The 19,580-nt window shown below is 41.6% G+C and overlaps 1 protein-coding gene across 1 annotated transcript; it reads right to left on the bottom strand.

Moving 5' to 3' along the window:
* Positions 1-13,982: 13,982 nt before the first annotated feature.
* cks1b (CDC28 protein kinase regulatory subunit 1B) lies at positions 13,983-17,831 on the bottom strand. Its single transcript, XM_047384108.1, has 4 exons — positions 17,671-17,831; positions 17,411-17,478; positions 17,133-17,260; positions 13,983-14,657 (listed from the first exon to the last, which is right to left on the bottom strand). The coding sequence occupies exons 2-4, from the start codon at positions 17,467-17,469 to the stop codon at positions 14,608-14,610; spliced, it is 237 nt and encodes a 78-aa protein (XP_047240064.1). The 5' UTR covers positions 17,470-17,478; positions 17,671-17,831; the 3' UTR covers positions 13,983-14,607.
* Positions 17,832-19,580: the final 1,749 nt, after the last annotated feature.

The raw sequence follows: 19,580 nt of genomic DNA, 5'->3' as shown, positions 1-19,580 counted from the left end.
GTGCAGACCCAGAACTTTAAATGATTTCAGGACTAGGAATGTTGTGGAATCCCTCAGAATGAGGGAAAGGATGTGTTGGTTTCACTCCTGGACTTGTTGCCCCCACTGATCCAATCTCAAATAAGAAGACAACAGATGGACAGAGGAATGGATGGATGGACACATAAACCAAAACTCTTCATGGGTGTAATCTTCAAGTTTGTTTTGCTATCATAACAATTTATTTCTGTTTATCCCAACATGTCAAAACTGTATCTCTTTTATCCAAGAAACAATGGTGGCGATGCTCCCATCTGCTTCAAGATTACTTTTAAACCTCCATTAAAGACCAGTGCATTACCATTACAGATTATTAACAGTGTCATGATGGGGACAGAGGATGATGAAGCTTGGTCTAACACAAGAACTATTCAAATTTGACTACTAATCACCCTAATGTCATGATCCTGTGTAAATTTGCATCTGAATGAATCCCAGAGGGTGAAGCTTGTTTTCAGTTACCAAATATCTGTTATATATGATCAGTCGGATAATTGCTCTACTTTTATGAGGGATTTTACCTTTAGGGTCAGATTTTTTCCTGATTTTTTCTAAAAAATGTAATATGAAGGAGATTTTGGAAAATTTTTAAGCCTAATTGTTTTTTTCTATACTTTCCCTGCATTTAAACCAACTTTCAGACTTATTCATACAGTTCAATTCCGTTTAATATTGCTTTTTAGTTGTCCCTTAACCTTTTTTTGCAGGAGGGTTCTGCTAAATAGCTTCATGCCCCAATGGCCCAATGTCTGCTTACTTAAATGAAGTGAGTATCACAGAACCGGCGAGAACCCATGCTGCTCTCCCCATTTCACACCTTCTTGCCAACTTGGCTAGCCCTGCCGACACAGTGGCGGGTTAACTTTGACATCAAAGTACTGCTTTAGACCCCACATTGATCACACAGAAAGTATGAGGTGCCATTTGTAAAGTTACACAGTCAATAATTGACAGCAATATTTTGAGTTATTTAGCCTGTCACAAGAGAAAAATATTTTCACCACGTCATTCATACATTTACAAATATCACAGTCCCAAACTAAATATTTAATTAGCAAGTTAAATATTTATTTACAAATTGAATATCTAGCTTGCAAATTAAAGTTAGCAAGCTAAATATTTAGAATAGAATATAGAATATGTGGTATGATAATTTCCTTAACCGAGGGCCACCACTGAAGACCTTACAGTCAAATGTCAGCTGTTTGCCTTAAAACATTTCCATTTACCCTATCATACTGTTGCGCTGCACATGTAGGGATAAAGTAAATACAATATTGTGCCAGATTTCATACTGGAGGACATCAAGCCTTACTAAATTTACCAACTGATTAGATTTTAAAGGTTTTTCTTAAATCAGGTAAGGCTGAAAATGTTAAAATAAATTATGTGTCATAGAGATTGTATCTTGGTCCAATTAAAATCTAATATAGGCTGAAGAATCCATAAAAACCTTATGAAGGTTTGACTCCACTATGTGTGACCGATGTTTTTCTGTTGTCTGCATCTTCCTTTCCTTTTTTCAATGACATGATAGTAAAGAGGGAAGAACATTTCAGGCTTTTGCGTCAAGATTTCTCTATATTTGGCTCCCATTCCTGAAAAAGGTCTATCATTGATTTAATCTAAAGGTTAAAAGGATTTGCACCAAAAATAATTGAATCCGGTGCCTTAGATAACAAGTATGGGTAGGTTTTTGAGATGTTATTGCACTTAACCCCATGCTAGATGTAGTGCAGTTAAATGCTTTAATGGTTTGCAAAGAAATAGCGAAGATCAATGGATTTATTCACTTTTATTTAGCAACAAGGCAACATAACCCTAAGATCTTTGTGGATCATTATTTTTAGTAGCCCATTTCCAAATATGTTATATCATTTTCTCCAGTTGTAGAATTGTTAACTGGTATCACAATCTGCTGAAAAGCATAATTTACAGTGTGTTGCAAAGGTATTCAAATCCCATTGGGTTTTAACATTGTTTTTCCAAATTAGTACCACAAACCCCAGTGCATTTTTATCTTTTTTAAATGTAATAAACCAACACAAAGTGGAAATTCTCAAGTGAATGGGTTTTTAACTTTAATTGACAAATTTAAATCTGAAAAGTGTGGCATGCCTTTGTATTCTGCCCCCCTTAGTTAATACTTTATAGATCCACCTTTCAGTACTGTTAGTGCCGTAGGTCTTTTGGATTATGTTTTGAAGTGCTTTGCACATCTAGAGATTGAATTCTTGCACATTCTTCTTTGCTAAATAGCTCCAGGTCAGTCAGGTCACAGATGGAGAACATCTGTGATCCATCCACCTTCTCATCAGCTCTCACCAGCTTCCTTGATCCAGCTGAAGAAAAACATCCCCACATAATGATGCTGCCACCATGGTGATTTGCTCTGGAGAAGGTGAGTTAAGGTCAGTGTAAGCAAATATTAACATAAATCAACACAAAGTGTGACTTTGCCGTGTCCAACGAAACTCTCGGTATTTTGCATTTGGATCCATTTTAATTCCACCAGGTTGTTTAATTTAAACATGTTTCCCAGAGCTGCCGCTGTAGCCTCAAGGTCTCATGGTGTAAATCCTTTAATATTTAGATTTTCTTTTAACATGGCCACTCCAGAGGAAACTGCCATATAGTCAGTCAGTCAGTCATTTTCTACCGCTTATTCCATAGTGGGTCGTGGGGAAGCTGGTGCCTATCTCCAGCAGTCTATGGGCGAGAGGCAGGGTACACCCTGGACAGGTCGCCAGTCCATCGCAGGGCAACACACATACAACCATACACACACTCATTCATACCCCTAAGGGCAATTTATAGTGACCAATTAACCTAACTGGCATGTCTTTGGACTGTGGGAGGAAGCTGGAGTACCCAGTGAGAACCCACGCATGCACAGGGAGAACATGCAAACTCCATGCAGAAAGACCCCCAGCCAGGAATCGAACACAGGACCTTCTTGCTGCAAGGCAACAGTGCTACCAACTGCACCACCATGCAGCCCCACTCCCATATAATGTTAACTAAATTAAATATTGTGCTAGATGTATAAATAAAGGGATAATTCATCATGCACCTTGTTTTGCAGGATATTAATCTCTTTTTCCATGTGTATTGTGAAAGATTGGTGCTATGAATTATTTAAGCAGCTCTGAAATTCTTTTCTGGAATATTATCCTCAGGACTAATGGAGCCAATTTTATTGCTCTAAGTTCCATCAGGCAACTTTTAAATATCCTCCTCTCCTGCACTTTGTAGCAAACGTGGTTTTTTTAGAAGGTGTCCCACTGTGCTGACAACACCGAGACATAAATTTGCCATCTTCAAGAACCACATTTCATTTCCTTATCTGACCCGCTCTCCCTTCTCTCCCTTAGTGTCTCCATTTCGTCATCCCTCTCATATTACTTTCTCATTCACATATCTTCTGTACCTTTTTACTTTGAAGATGAGCGCCTACCTAGCTTGGCTTTGTCTCCTTGTGGCTCGCCTCCTTTTTTCAGCCTCCTGCTCTCCGCTCTCTACCTTAACTGAGCACATCTTCACACTCCCTTGTCATCCATCACACTTCTCTTTCACTGCTTTCCATTCCACTTTAAATTATTCATACACCTGGCCAAACTTAATAACAGTCTGGAGTTCTTTTGGAAGTTTTATGTTATTGAATTGAGGCACAATGTCAGACACTCAAACAGAGCAGCAGAACCAAGCTGTGATTCTGATGTGTTGTATGCTCAGAATTTAATGTCTGGAAAAGGGTCTATTGTCTCACCAGAGTAGGACTAAATCTCCACTTACAGTTCCTTAGTAACTATTTATGCCCCTGAATCCATTCATGTTTTATGTTCAAATTAATATATGTGAATTCTATGTCGAATGGCTGCAAACCAACCAAAAAATGGCCGACCTTCCAAAATGACAGGTCAGGCAAGGAAAGCATTAAATAGAAAAGCAGCCAATAGCCCCATGGTAACTCTGGAGGAGCTGCAGAGATCCACGGCTCTGTTATGAATCTGGCACGTCTGCTCTACCCTGTCTCCCTGGCTGCAATCAGCAGATTAGATGCACCTGGTGGCTGCTGCAGTGCAGTGCAATCTGTGGCATGCCATACACCTGTGTCTTCCCTGATATATACTAACTCTGACAAGCAGACGGTGCCAGATTTTTGAAAGCCATCGTGTGAGTAGATATCCAGCGTTCCTTCCTGTCTGATCATTGTTCTTGACCTTGCCTTGCTTTGCCTTTTGGATTTATGCCTCTGCCTGCTCCCTGTCGGACTATTTGGATTTTGGTTGTCGACCTTGTTTCCTGCATCTGGTTTATGCCTCTACCTGCCCCTTGCCTGACGCCTCTTGTTCCGATCGTTGACCCTGTTTCTGTCCTTGGATTATTGAGCCAGCCTAGCCCTTGGATTATTCAGCCTGGAGTCACTTCTTACCTGTGCTGTAGAGATCACTGCCTGTCGCTCACTGAGGTTTCCCCTCTGGGTTTCAAGTTCTACTCAAGACAAAAGCAGGTTAGTGGCTTGTCTGATCCCTGCAAAATCTGGAGAGACTACAAGTCACTAATCCCTCTTTCTGCCTCAGTGATTCCTGGAAGCTGTGAGGAGTGTTACCTGTGTGACGTTTTCCTGTGGCTGAATAAACCTTTTAAACTTTCAGTACTGTGTCTGGCTGAATCTTGGGTCTGCCTTTTTCTGATTCATAGTAGAAACATCTGGCCAAAAATGGACCCATCGCCAGCACAACAGTGGCGTACCCACGTTGATGAGACCCTTTCCTGGTTGGGTTCCGGCATGGAGGAAATAATTTCCACATTACGTTCTGGCAATCTTGTCTTCAAGCCGCCACCGTCACAAAGAAACCACGCCCAAGTAACATGGACAACAGCAGAGGTAAGGGAGCCACGTCTCTCCGCCTGAGATGTTCAGGGGAGACTCAGACCAATGTCGAGCTTTTCTAACTCAGTGTGAAATTAATTTTGAGTTCAGCCGTCATCCTTTCCCACTGAACGTTCCAAGGTGGCATTTGTAATATCTCTGCTGGCAGGAAAGGCAGAACAGTGGAGAACTGCTGAATGGCATAATAGGTCTGCATCTTGTAATCTTTATGAAAATTTTCCAAGGAACTCATTCGAGTTTTTGACCTGGTCATTCCAAGTCGTGAGGCCGCAACAGGATTATTGTCCCTCAAACAGGGTGATCAACCTGTCTCGACTTATATAATTGACTTTCATTTGTTGGCTGCAGAGAGCCGTTGGAATGAGGCAGCACAAATGGATGCATTCATAAAAGGTTCAAACGAAGACATCAAGGATGAGCTAGCGACCCGTGACTATCCTTCATCCCTGAAACAACTCGAGGATTTGGCTGCTCACATTGATATTCGGCTGGCAGAGAGAAGGAAGGAGAAGCGCCATGAGAAGGGTCGCTCATCATTAACTCAGTTTTCTGCACACCAGTGTGAGAGAAGGAGTCGGTCACCTCTCACTGAAGAAAATGATAATTGTGAGCCCATGCAATTGGGCAGAACCAAGATTACTCCTGAGGAGAAAGATCGTCGGAGAAGATTCAAGCTCTGTTTTTATTGTGGAGAGAAGGGACATTTAGCACTCAGGTGTCCACTAAAAGGACAGGCTCAGCAGAGGAAGGGAGGTCTCTACTGAGCCGAAGTCTACTATCTGCCTCATCCTTCTTGTTTCCTGCCCATTTTCAAACCTCTTCTTTGTCTCTCCAGGGGGCCGTGTTTATTGATTCAGGAGCAGATACTGAATTCATGGACGAAACATTTGCAAATAAGAACGGCATAAAACTTATTCCGTCAGCTGACACAAGAAACATGCTAGCTTTGGATGGTCACAGCATGAACAATTCACACCTGAGGACGGAGGACATTACCTTAACAGTTGGAGGTAATCATCAAGAAAAAGTAACTTTCAAGTCCTTGGGGCCTCCTGGTTGCAGAAACACCACCCTCACATTGACTGGAAGAAGAAAGAAGTTCTGGGTTGGTCTGAGTCATGTTTCGTTGACTGTCTTTTGTCTGCTGCTACGGAGGTCAGTGTGGAAAATGAGGTTGAGGAGACCTATCCGGATTTATCCAAGGTACCGCAAGAATACCATGATTTAAAGAGGTTTTTAATAAAATCAAGGCCATAGCTCTGCCACCCCATAGAGCTTATGATTGTGCTATTTATTTGATTTGCTCAATAGGTTAAAGGAACTCTTCACGTCAACTCCGGTGTTACGGTCTCCTTACCCAGAGAGACAGTTTATCGTGGAGGTGGATGCCTCAAGCACTGGGGTCAGAGCTGTATTAAGCCAAAGAGGTGAGGATGATCGTGTTCACCCATGTGCCTTCTTTTCAAGGACTCTGTCACAGGCTGAGTGGAATTACAACGTGGGAGACAGAGAGTTATTGGCTGTCAAGTTGGCGTTGACAGAGTGGAGACATTGGCTGGAGGGGACTAAGGAGCCGTTTATGGTGTGGACTGACCATAAGAACTTGGAGTATCTGAAATCAGCAAAACGGCTAAACCCCAGACAGGCTAGGTGGGCTTTGTTTTTTAATCGTTTTAATTTCTTCCTATCTTACAGGCCAGGGAGTAAAAATGGCAAACCTGACGCCCTATCCCAGATTCAAGAGCCTGAAGAATCTCAGTCTGCGGGTGAAGAGGAGTTTATCCTTCCTGAAACCGTCAGGTTGTCTGTGTCCCAAGTGGAGGCGGAAAGGGAGGTCCAGGAAGCCATTAGAGATCTGCCTATCCCACCATCATGTCCACCTGACCGCTGTTTTGTCCCTGAACGCCTTGTGCCTAAGGTACTGGAGTCTTGTCATTGCTCTCATTTAGTTTGTCATCCAGGATTCAGCAGAACCATTCAGACAGTTCGAACTCAGTTTTGGTGACTATCGCTGGTCAAGGATGTCAAAGATTTGTTGCTGAATGGACTCAATGTTGTCAAGCCAAGCCTTCTCGTTGCCCCCCTGCGGGGTTGTTGCACCCTTTGCCAATTCCCCCTCGCCCATGGTCACATATTGCGATGGATTTTGTGACAGGTCTACCGGTTTCTAATGGTCACTCTGTACTACTTACCATAATTGACAGATTTTCAAAGATGGTTCATCTGGTGCCGTTGGAGAAGCTTCCATGTGCTAAGGAGATGGGTGAGATATTGACCCGAGAAGTTTTCAGGCTCCATGGAATTCCAAATGACATTGTTTCCAATAGAGGACCCCAATTTGTGTCACGTTTCTGGAAGGAGTTTTGTTCTTTGTTGGGAATTTCTGTTAGTCTTTCCTCAGGGTTTCATCCTCAGTCTGATGGCCAAACCGAGAGAGCCAACCAAGAAGCTGAAACCAAACTTCGTATCTTATGTGAGTCTGACCTGACCAAGTGGTCACAAAATTTGCCCTGGGTTGAATACGCCATGAAATCTATGCAATCAAGTGCCACTGGTGTGTCCCCTTTTCACGTTGTGTTTGGTTTCCAGCCACCCATGTTTTCAGTTCAGGAGAGAGAAGCTAATGTTCCGTCCGCCCAAGCGGCTGCCCTAAGGTGCCAAAGAATATGGAGAAAGGCCAGGAGATCGATGATCAGAATGTCACTGGTTCAGTCAAGAACGGCCAACCGGAGACGGATCCCTGCCCCTAAGTACCAGGTGGGGCAAAAAGTTTGGCTCTCCGCCAAGGACATCCCATTAAGGGTAGAATCCTGGAAATTGGCACCCCGATTTGTTGGACCTTTCCCAATCTCTAAGATCATCAACCCTGTCGCTGTACGACTGAGATTACCCAACTCCATGAGGTTTCACCCCACGTTCCACGTTTCTCTGGTCAAGCCCTTCGTGGAGCCCCGACTTATCAGAAGGGATAAGGATGCTTGTCGGAGATGGGACGATTTCCAGCTTTTAGATGTAAAAAATTGGTAGAGACATACCCCTAAAGACTTGCAGCTGTAATTTGAGCAAAATGTGTTTTTACAAAGTGTTGACTCAGGAGGGCTGAATACAAATGTGCCACACTTCTCAGGTTTTTATTTGTAAAACAAAATCTTAAAAATGAAGTATCATTTTCCATGTGTTGGTCTATCACAAGGTGCTGTAGAGTTTGACTGTTTATGCCCAGGCAGAAATTTTAGTGCTCTTTATTTGCACAAAAGCATTTAAAATCTTGTGAAATATTGCATTTAAAATAGCCATGAACACACAAACACAGAGTTTAAAAAATATTTAGCATCATCTTTTAGTCACTGGAAAAAGTCATTTCCGAGACCTGAAACAACCCTAGTAATGTGGCAGGATATATTTGCCTAAACTTTTCATTTAACACGGATTTCTCTCTTGAATTATTCATTTGTATTCCCCTGCCCTGAGAATCTTCATCTCTCCTAACAGTTCATATTTTTACTTTTTGGTATATTAATCACCAAAAATCTGTAGCTGCTGGTTTATGTTGTGAAGGTGGACGATAACATCAGACAACACCTGATCACGCACAGGAATAATACTTAAAGCTATATTTCTATCAGGTTTTATGGTATTTTGTGAGTTCAAAAACAAACCTTGTTAACGGACAGTTCCGATTTTTTTGAAATGGGGTTCTGTTAAAATGGTATTAGTAGTAAATATCTTACCTGTCAAAGATAAATGCCGTAATGCCTTCTGTTTGATGATTCAGAGATCATGTTTAGAGTTAATGGCTATTTAGAGCAAGGGACAGAACACATTGGTCTTCCACCTATCCATCGAATTGTTTTTTTTCCACTCATCCATAAGGAAAACCCAAAGTGTCTCCAGCAACATTTTAAGCAGATTCTTGAGGATCCTGAGGCATTCTCACGGACAGCTACCCGACGGAGGATCCCTGACCTGCCTGCTGCGTTCCTTGGTCTTCATGATGCTGTTTGTTCACTGATGTTCTTTAACAAACGTCTGAGGCCTTCACAGAACAGGGGGATTTATACGGAGGTTGAATTACACACGATAGACTCTGTAATGTATTAAAGGGGGCTGAATAGTAATGCAAGTCACACATTTCAGTTTGAAATTTGCAAACATTTGAAAATATGAAACCTTTTTCTTCCGCTTCGCAATTATGAAATATGTGTTGCTTTTTCACGAAAGATTCTGATAAAATACACTCACGCTTTTGGTTGTAGTGCAACAAATTTGTAATAGTTCAGCAGGTATGGATTCCTCTGCAAAGCTACAAAATTGACTTACTTATATTTCACATATAAAGCTGGGATGCAGCAAGCACATATAAACTAGATTTTGAAAATCCCACCTCAGTAGATTATATTAATCATTTCTGAGAAGCCAACCAATACCCATAAGAGTCCTGTTGATTTTTTTTTTCTCTCTTGCCTCTGTCTCTAGCTTTTTTTTTACCATAAACGTGTCACATGTTTTTCTTTCCTCCTTCAATACATCTCTGCATCACAGGAGGCGGCCCAAGTTGCTGGCCATCACAGCCTGATCAGTACCTTGTGAACACTTTGCAGAAATTGTCACAAGTCTCCCTGGGATTCACAAAACATTATTTTCTTCTATTACCCATGACTTATAAAGTTGTGTAGTTACTACCCACAGTGTCTGAGTGTCACCATGAGCTGTTTCCACCCACTGTCAGCCTGCAAGCATCTGGAACACAGAGCAACACATTCATCTTCTTTCCTGCACAGGCCCTCTCAACATGTCAAAGCTTCAAATTGTGATGACGCATTTTTTTTAAATATCCGTAGCTCAAACTGAAATAAAAAGTGTTTACATTTTCAGTTCATAGCAGGATTTACACAAAAAAAGGCAGTCCAGTCAATGTAAATGTTCTCTATATCTGTTGTGTTGCACTGCCCTCTACAGTTCAAAGTGAAAAAGACAAACTGGAAAAAGTTATCAAGCCACTTTGTTTACCAAAAGGGGAAATTGTTTTTTATATGTTAATAAAAAACTAAATCAGCAAATAAAAGCAAAGATTTAAGACCACAAAATCCTTTCCAGGGGTTAACAGAACTAAATGACATGACTGAAAAAATGTGCTGGTATTCAAATAACTGTATAGATATTTTTCAGATGAGTCAGTAATACTTTGAAGTGACAGTTTAATGGTGATATAATTGTCTTTGAGTATTGTGAAAGCATTGTTACATCAAAAATTATGCTTCCCCCATTTTTCATCCTGTGGAAATCATACAGCGAATAGTTCATTTCTTAGGAAACATAAGACCATTTGTAAAATCACACTAAATAAATTGCCCCAAAACTTAATGACATACACATGGCAAACAAATTACAATTTCTCTAAAATACCAGTAAAAATATACATCTAAAAAATAAATAAATAAAAAAAGGGGGGTGGTGGGTAAGAGGAGAATGACATTTTATATTATGTACTTTATAAACAGCCAGAAAATTTTTATTCTAGTAGTTTCTGGTATTAGTTTGGAAAACCTGGAGGTTTAACACGGACTAGTGGTTACAAGGAGCACAACTACCCAGATTTTAAGTGCTGCTACATATTTGGAAGTCTTACAATTTGTGAGGTCACCGCCTCCTAAACAGATCCACATAGAGGTTGGACAGTGAAACACCTGGTTTTAGACCACAATAATTTATTAGTATGGTGTAGGGCCTCCTTTTGCGGCCAATGCAGCATCAATTCGTCTTGGGAATGACATATACAGGTCCTTCTCAAAATATTAGCATATTGTGATAAAGTTCATTATTTTCCATAATGTCATGATGAAAATTTAACATTCATATATTTTAGATTCATTGCACACTAACTGAAATATTTCAGGTCTTTTATTGTCTTAATACGGATGATTTTGGCATACAGCTCATGAAAACCCAAAATTTCTATCTCACAAAATTAGCATATTTCATCCGACCAATAAAAGAAAAGTGTTTTTAATACAAAAAACGTCAACCTTCAAATAATCATGTACAGTTATGCACTCAATACTTGGTCGGGAATCCTTTTGCAGAAATGACTGCTTCAATGCGGCGTGGCATGGAGGCAATCAGCCTGTGGCACTGCTGAGGTCTTATGGAGGCCCAGGATGCTTCGATAGCGGCCTTTAGCTCATCCAGAGTGTTGGGTCTTGAGTCTCTCAACGTTCTCTTCACAATATCCCACAGATTCTCTATGGGGTTCAGGTCAGGAGAGTTGGCAGGCCAATTGAGCACAGTGATACCACGGTCAGTAAACCATTTACCAGTGGTTTTGGCACTGTGAGCAGGTGCCAGGTCGTGCTGAAAAATGAAATCTTCATCTCCATAAAGCTTTTCAGCAGATTGAAGCATGAAGTGCTCCAAAATCTCCTGATAGCTAGCTGCATTGACCCTGCCCTTGATAAAACACAGTGGACCAACACCAGCAGCTGACACGGCACCCCAGACCATCACTGACTGTGGGTACTTGACACTGGACTTCTGGCATTTCCTTCTCCCCAGTCTTCCTCCAGACTCTGGCACCTTGATTTCCGAATGACATGCAGAATTTGCTTTCATCCGAAAAAGGTACTTTGGACCACTGAGCAACAGTCCAGTGCTGCTTCTCTGTAGCCCAGGTCTGGGGAATGCAGCACCTGTAGCCCATTTCCTGCACACGCCTGTGCACGGTGGCTCTGGATGTTTCTACTCCAGACTCAGTCCACTGCTTCCGCAGGTCCCCCAAGGTCTGGAATCGGCCCTTCTCCACAATCTTCCTCAGGGTCCGGTCACCTCTTCTCGTTGTGCAGCGTTTTCTGCCACACCTTGATACAGCACTCTGGGAACAGCCTATTCGGTCAGAAATGTCTTTCTGTGTCTTACCCTCTTGCTTGAGGGTGTCAATAGTGGCCTTCTGGACAGCAGTCAGGTCGGCAGTCTTACCCATGATTGGGGTTTTGAGTGATGAACCAGGCTGGGAGTTTTAAAGGCCTCAGGAATCTTTTGCAGGTGTTTAGAGTTAACTCGTTGATTCAGATGATGAGGTTCATAGCTCGTTTAGAGACCCTTTTAATGATATGCTAATTTTGTGAGATAGGAATTTGGGGTTTTCATGAGCTGTATGCCAAAATCATCCGTATTAAGACAATAAAAGACCTGAAATATTTCAGTTAGTGTGCAATGAATCTAAAATATATGAATGTTAAATTTTCATCATGACATTATGGAAAATAATGAACTTTATCACAATATGTTAATATTTTGAGAAGGACCTGTACAAGACCTGCACAGTGGTCAGAGGGATTTTAAGCCATTCTTCTTGCAGGATAGTGACCAGGTCACTACGTGATACTGGTGGAGGAAAACGTTTCCCGACTCGCTCCTCCAAAACACCCCAAAGTGGCTCAATAATATTTAGATCTGGTGACTGTGCAGGCCATGGGAGATGTTCAACTTCACTTTCATGTTCATCAAACCAATCTTTCACCAGTCTTGCTGTGTGTATTGGTGCATTGTCATCCTGATACACGGCACCACCTTCAGGATACAATGTTTGAACCATTGGATGCACATGGTCCTCAAGAATGGTTCGGTAGTCCTTGGCAGTGACGCGCCCATCTAGCACAAGTATTGGGCCAAGGGAATGTCATGATATGGCAGCCCAAACCATCACTGATCCACCCCCATGCTTCACTCTGGGCATGCAACAGTCTGGGTGGTACGCTTCTTTGGGGCTTCTCCACACCGTAACTCTCCCAGATGTGGGGAAAACAGTAAAGGTGGACTCATCAGAGAACAATACATGTTTCACATTGTCCACAGCCCAAGATGTGCGCTCCTTGCACCATTGAAACTGACGTTTGGCATTGGCATGAGTGACCAAAGGTTAGGCTATAGCAGCCCGGCCGTGTATATTGACCCTGTGGAGCTCCCGACGGACAGTTCTGGTGGAAACAGGAGAGTTGAGGTGCACATTTAATTCTGCAGTGATTTGGGCAGCCGTGGTTTTATGTTTTTTGGATACAATCTGGGTTAGCACCCGAACATCCCTTTCAGACAGCTTCCTCTTGTGTTCATAGTTAATCCTGTTGGATGTGGTTCGTCCTTCTTGGTGGTATGCTGACGTTACCCTGGATACCGTGGCTCTTGATACATCACAAAGACTTGCTGTCTTGGTCACAGATGCGCCAGCAAGACGTGCACCAACAATTTGTCCTCTTTTGAACTCTGGTATGTCACCCATATTGTTGTGTGCATTTCAATATTTTGAACAAAACTGTGCTCTTATCCTGCTAATTGAACCTTCACACTCTGCTCTTACTGGTGCAATGTGCAATCAATGAAAACTGGCTACCGGGTTGGTCCAATTTAGCCATGAAACCTCCCACACTAAAATAACAGGTGTTTCAGTTTCATTGTCCAACCTCTGTAAATGCTTCATGATGACTGAATCCTGTTAGAGAAGAAACTGAGATGGCAGATCAGCTCTAGGCAACCTTTTTGCATTGGTCTTCAAACAATGCATTTTCCAAAGGTTGACTTTTCTAAGCCGTTTAAACCCCCAGCACTGGGTGTATTGTAATCAACTGCAAAGTATGCTTTATTTTAAATTTCTCAAATTAAGGCTGCATGACATTAGAAAATCTTCACATGGGAAAATATTGGAATGGCAACATCAGCAATTCGCCCATTTTCTTCTATCCTCTCTGCTTCCTACACCCTGTGACCTTTAGCATTTTGAACATCGTTTGCAAGTTCATAAAACCTAGGATATATTAGCCAACAACTATTGCAGTGCACAGTCCTTTGCCATATGAAAACCGTAATATAGTTGCAATAAATTGTGCAGCCTCCTCTCAAATCCTTACATAGGTCTACAAGGACGGTTTGTATGGAGTCAGCTTTACTGTAACATTTCCAACACGATTGTGTGCCATTTAATCAATCTTTACGAATTCATGATGAGACTATAAACAAACCCAAAATATTAACAGAAAATTAATGAAATTGTCTGTAGTCAAATTTAAAGTTTACATTTATTTAGGAAAGGGCAACACAATTCATAAATACTGAGCAGCTCATTGGTACAGTCACACCAACTGAAGGGAATTCCTCTAAATCAGACCGAAAACAGTTTAGAAGGAATGATGCAGATTTTCATCATGTGTTAAACGCTAATTTACAGTCTCATTCAACCACACAGCAACATGTCAGCTAAAACCACAGAGCAACATTTGAGTCAAACTAATCTAGAAAGCCACAATCATGTCTGGCCTTTTAACAGTAAGTTATAACTCATGTTAAAGCTTCGCTCACCACGCTATAGTAATCACTTTATTGAACTGCTGATCCAAGCAGTTTAAGAGGGTTGTTGAAGCTCGTTTAAATGGTTTGAATGTGTCAAAGACGCCATGTTGTTCCAGATTTCTTTTGTTAAGTGAAAGTTGTCCCCCCCCACCCCACCCTCTCCAACACGTTCACTCCACATCCATTGTTCATAAATGTTAGTCCATCTCCGGGTCCGGCATCATCAGCCCAAAGAGCCAATCCAACAGGTGTTTGGTTTGACTGCATGATTGGAACTCGGTTGATCGGAGGCACATAAAGGGCTGATCTTTGCAGGAATCCCCCCCAAAAAAAAGTTAAGATTTTGGGTTAGGCAGAGGACGCCGGAACAGCAGGATGTGTGGTTCTGTAGGGTGGAAACACAGAACACAACATGTCAAATACAAGTATACATTTAAACCGCTGAAGTTTGACTGCATTTAAGAAAATGGGTCACAATAGTTTAGACACTTCTAGGGGGCCACATCCCTTGCAGTGCGTGCAATATGCACTACAGCATCAAGGTCATACATGGGTCAAATATTCTGAAGTATGACAAAATTGAAGTATGGCAAAAAGAAAAGTTGAGTCAAGGACTTTACTATGAAGGAACTTCTGCTGGAACCCCAACCTGTTCTGCAACAAGTTGGGTCTCAATATGAAACGCATGTAAAAAGAACTGCACCACACCCAGTCTTTAGATTAGGAACTGTTGTTCTGAAACAAAGAATCCAAAGAAAGGTTATGCAACCATCAATTTGAGATTCAACCTCTTGCAGTAGCGTGAAAGTGTCACAAGTTAGTCTTACATCACAAAAGTGTATTTAATGAAATAAAACCTTCATGAGAAATAAACAAACAAAAAAAAAAAACACTAAGACTTAGATTTCAATATGGGAACCAATATGTTCATTTAGGGAACAACAAGATTATGTACTCGTACTCGTCGTCTTCCGCTTCATCCGGGTCGCAGGGGCAGCAGACTCAGCAGAGACCCAGACGTCCCTCTCCACAGACACCTCCTCCAGGGGGAGCCCAAGGCATTCCCAGGCCAGCCGAGAGACATAGTCCCTCCAGCGTGTCCTGGGCCTCCTCCCGGTGGGACGTACCTGGAACACCTCCCGAGGAAGGCGTCCAGGAGGCATCCGGTATAGATGCCCGAGCCACCTCAACTGGCTCCTCTCGATGTGGAGGAGCAGCAGCTCTACTCCGAGCTCCTCCCGGATGGCCGAGCTCCTCACCCTATCTCTAAGGGAGTGCCCGGCCACCCTACGGAGGAAGCTCATTTCAGCCGCTTGTATCCGGGATCTCGTTCTTTCGGTCATGACCCAAAGTTCATGGCCATAGGTGAAGGTAGGAACGTAGACCGACCAGTAAATTGAGAGCTTTGCTTTTCGGCTCAGCTCTCTCTTCACCACAACGTACCGGCACAACGCCCCCATTACTGTGGCAGCCGCACCGATCCGTCTGTCAATCTCCCGCTCCATTCTTCCCTCACTCGTGAACAAGACCTCGAGATACTTAAACTCCTCCACTTGAGGCAGGAACTCTTCTCCAACCTGAAGAGGACAAGCCACCCTTTTCCGATTAACAAGATTATATGTTTCACACTAAAGTGTGACGGTTTTTTAAGGAGCCAACTGCCTGCAATTCTATCTTAAATTATAAAAACAAAATAAACCTACCATCAACAAGTTGACAGATCTGTAATTATCTTTAGCTTAACCCGCTCTACGGCTCTTGATGCGCTGCACAGCCACATTGAACTACGGTGTTAACTTTTCAGAAGCAGAATTTCTCTCCAAGTATTTGGGGAAGCCTGAATGTCAGAGGGCGAGTTCCAGTTTAACGGGGCTTATAGCTTCCTTGCATTACAGAATTTATAGCTTTGTCACATTGCAACAACCAAATTCTTCAGCCATCATTACAAATCAATATTGTATTTCTTAAAGTAAAAATTAAATCATATGTAAAAATTTTAGTAAAAAAAAAGAAAAGATTAATTTATGGGTCTGGTGTTAAGACCTTATAGAAACCATGTGTGACCATGACAAGAGATTAAATTAAAAAATGACTTGAGAGCAACATCCTCTTGGTAGTTATTAACTTGACTGTACCGTTTCCATATGGTGTATCAAACCAAAACAGTAGGATGGTTAAAGAAAAAAAAAAAAAAGTTTAGATCCCATTAAAAATCATAAATAATTGTTGCTTAGGGATTAAGCAGTTTTATTTATAAAAAATTAAAAAAAAGAAAGAAAAACAGACACATGCTGACTGCCTTTTTTACATTGGAGAATATTCGCCACTATTTTTAAATTGGCAAAAATTACTACAGTAGGGAACACAACTTTAGGAAAACATCTATTAGGATTTTTTTTATTACAAACAAGCTTTCTGTAAACTAAAAAGAGCCAATAAATATTGAACAGTCATTTACTTCGTATTTTTTTCTTTTAAAAAGTACCTTTTAGATAGGCTCACAGCAGGTTTCGGTGTAAATTAAGGGGCATAAATTACACCAGGATTTCCACATTTAAAACCCTGTGGCTGTCTTAACTTTCAACCTAAACCTAAACATGTGATCTCTGTCATTTAAAAAGGTCATTTTATTGATTTGATTCACCAGAATAAACTGTTTTGACATGCAACCAGTCCAAAAATACATACCCACTTTTTGTAGGTAAAACTTCAAAATAATCATTACTGATCAGTTATATCTAAAAACCATTAGCTCTACAACTAAAAAACGAATAAGATGAACAGAAAATACCCAAAATATTGTAGCTATTTAAATGTTCATTTCTTTTTCGTACTTGTTTTCTGGTAGGATCAGACATACCTGGTTGATGGATCATGTAATGCACCCATCCCTGGCTCTGCTGGACCCCCAGGTTCCTCCACTCGGTCTCAGACATCAAGTGGGTCTTGGGTACGCGCTTTGCGATGTCTTTGGGCAGCATTACATGTCTGTAGAATATGACATTAACACGACGTTAGGATAAATTAGACGCCTTTTCAATTCGTATTGGTTTAGATGCCGTATGTCATACAAAAGTTACGTAACAGAAGGCCAATACAAGTCAATCATAAAAGTTTAATCCAATGAGTAAAACCCACCTGTACTCGTATTTGTCATCGTCATATTTGTCAGAGTAGTAGATCTGTTTGTGAGACATGGCTGAGGCCTGGGAAGAAATTGTATCCGTTAGTTGGCATATAGAGTTAGCTAAGTAGCTATGTTAGCAGCAAGTTTTAGCAAAGCAAAAGCAGCTAAGCTAACGGCTTTAAGTTAGCCAGGAACGAGCGATGAGAAACATGTAAACAACAAAGCATTATTCAACCGTTGAAAAACACATCAATATAAGTTTTAGGATTACCGTATGAAAGCGCAAAGTTATTCTGATCGAAAGCAATCAATAAATGTAGTTGTTCACATCCGACAACAGCGAGATGTTTGCTCTCTCTTTGTTTCCCTCTCGACTGTTGTCCAGCCCGCTTTTCTCCGTTCAAAAAGACCAAACTTCGTGTCATTGGTCCAGCCAACGGAAAAGCTTACCTTTCATTGGATAGTCTTAAGGAATATCCCAATTTCATTGGCTAGTATGTTCTGTCAGGGGAAGTGACGTAGTTTCCATCTGGCTTCCCAATTGGCCAGCACAACTTAGTGGGTGGTTTTAATGGAGGTTAAAAACAGTTAGCTCTTTCCTTCATTTATTTGACAGCTTTAGTCACAAATGATCAGACAACTGATAATAAAAGCTGACCAAGTTGTGAAGTTTTAAGTCTGTTGTTTTTGTATGTAGCTTAATAAGTTATTTTTCATGCAAAAAAAAAAAAAAACAACTACAGGTCCTTCTTAAAATATTAGCATATTGTGATAAAGTTCATTATTTTCCATAATGTAATGATGAAAATTTAACATTCATATATTTTAGATTCATTGCACACTAACTGAAATATTTCAGGTCTTTTATTGTCTTAATACGGATGATTTTGGCATACAGCTCATGAAAACCCAAAATTCCTATCTCACAAAATTAGCATATCATTAAAAGGGTCTCTAAACGAGCTATGAACCTAATCATCTGAATCAACGAGTTAACTCTAAACACCTGCAAAAGATTCCTGAGGCCTTTAAAACTCCCAGCCTGGTTCATCACTCAAAACCCCAATCATGGGTAAGACTGCCGACCTGACTGCTGTCCAGAAGGCCACTATTGACACCCTCAAGCAAGAGGGTAAGACACAGAAAGAAATTTCTGAACGAATAGGCTGTTCCCAGAGTGCTGTATCAAGGTGTGGCAGAAAACGCTGCACAACGAGAAGAGGTGACCGGACCCTGAGGAAGATTGTGGAGAAGGGCCGATTCCAGACCTTGGGGGACCTGCGGAAGCAGTGGACTGAGTCTGGAGTAGAAACATCCAGAGCCACCGTGCACAGGCGTGTGCAGGAAATGGGCTACAGGTGCCGCATTCCCCAGGTCAAGCCACTTTTGAACCAGAAACAGCAGCAGAAGCGCCTGACCTGGGCTACAGAGAAGCAGCACTGGACTGTTGCTCAGTGGTCCAAAGTACTTTTTTCGGATGAAAGCAAATTCTGCATGTCATTCGGAAATCAAGGTGCCAGAGTCTGGAGGAAGACTGGGGAGAAGGAAATGCCAAAATGCCAGAAGTCCAGTGTCAAGTACCCACAGTCAGTGATGGTCTGGGGTGCCGTGTCAGCTGCTGGTGTTGGTCCACTGTGTTTTATCAAGGGCAGGGTCAATGCAGCTAGCTATCAGGAGATTTTGGAGCACTTCATGCTTCCATCTGCTGAAAAGCTTTATGGAGATGAAGATTTCATTTTTCAGCACGACCTGGCACCTGCTCACAGTGCCAAAACCACTGGTAAATGGTTTACTGACCATGGTATCACTGTGCTCAATTGGCCTGCCAACTCTCCTGACCTGAACCCCATAGAGAATCTGTGGGATATTGTGAAGAGAACGTTGAGAGACTCAAGACCCAACACTCTGGACGAGCTAAAGGCCGCTATCGAAGCATCCTGGGCCTCCATAAGACCTCAGCAGTGCCACAGGCTGATTGCCTCCATGCCACGCCGCATTGAAGCAGTCATTTCTGCAAAAGGATTCCCGACCAAGTATTGAGTGCATAACTGTACATGATTATTTGAAGGTTGACGTTTTTTGTATTAAAAACACTTTTCTTTTATTGGTCGGATGAAATATGCTAATTTTGTGAGATAGAAATTTTGGGTTTTCATGAGCTGTATGCCACAATCATCCGTA

This window comes from Girardinichthys multiradiatus, chromosome 13 (genome assembly GCF_021462225.1).
Source record: "Girardinichthys multiradiatus isolate DD_20200921_A chromosome 13, DD_fGirMul_XY1, whole genome shotgun sequence".
NCBI classification, from domain to species: Eukaryota; Metazoa; Chordata; class Actinopteri; order Cyprinodontiformes; family Goodeidae; genus Girardinichthys; species Girardinichthys multiradiatus.
This window is presented reverse-complemented; position numbering and strand designations above follow the sequence as displayed.

Excerpts from the sequence above, each read along its gene's own strand:
- cks1b (XM_047384108.1), bottom strand. The coding sequence starts at position 17,469 with ATGTCTCACAAACAGATCTACTACTCTGACAAATATGACGATGACAAA. Across the intron at positions 17,261-17,410 it reads GATGACAAATACGAGTACAG|ACATGTAATGCTGCCCAAAG; the intron begins GTGGGTTTTACT and ends CATATTCTACAG. Across the intron at positions 14,658-17,132 it reads TTACATGATCCATCAACCAG|AACCACACATCCTGCTGTTC; the intron begins GTATGTCTGATC and ends TCCACCCTACAG.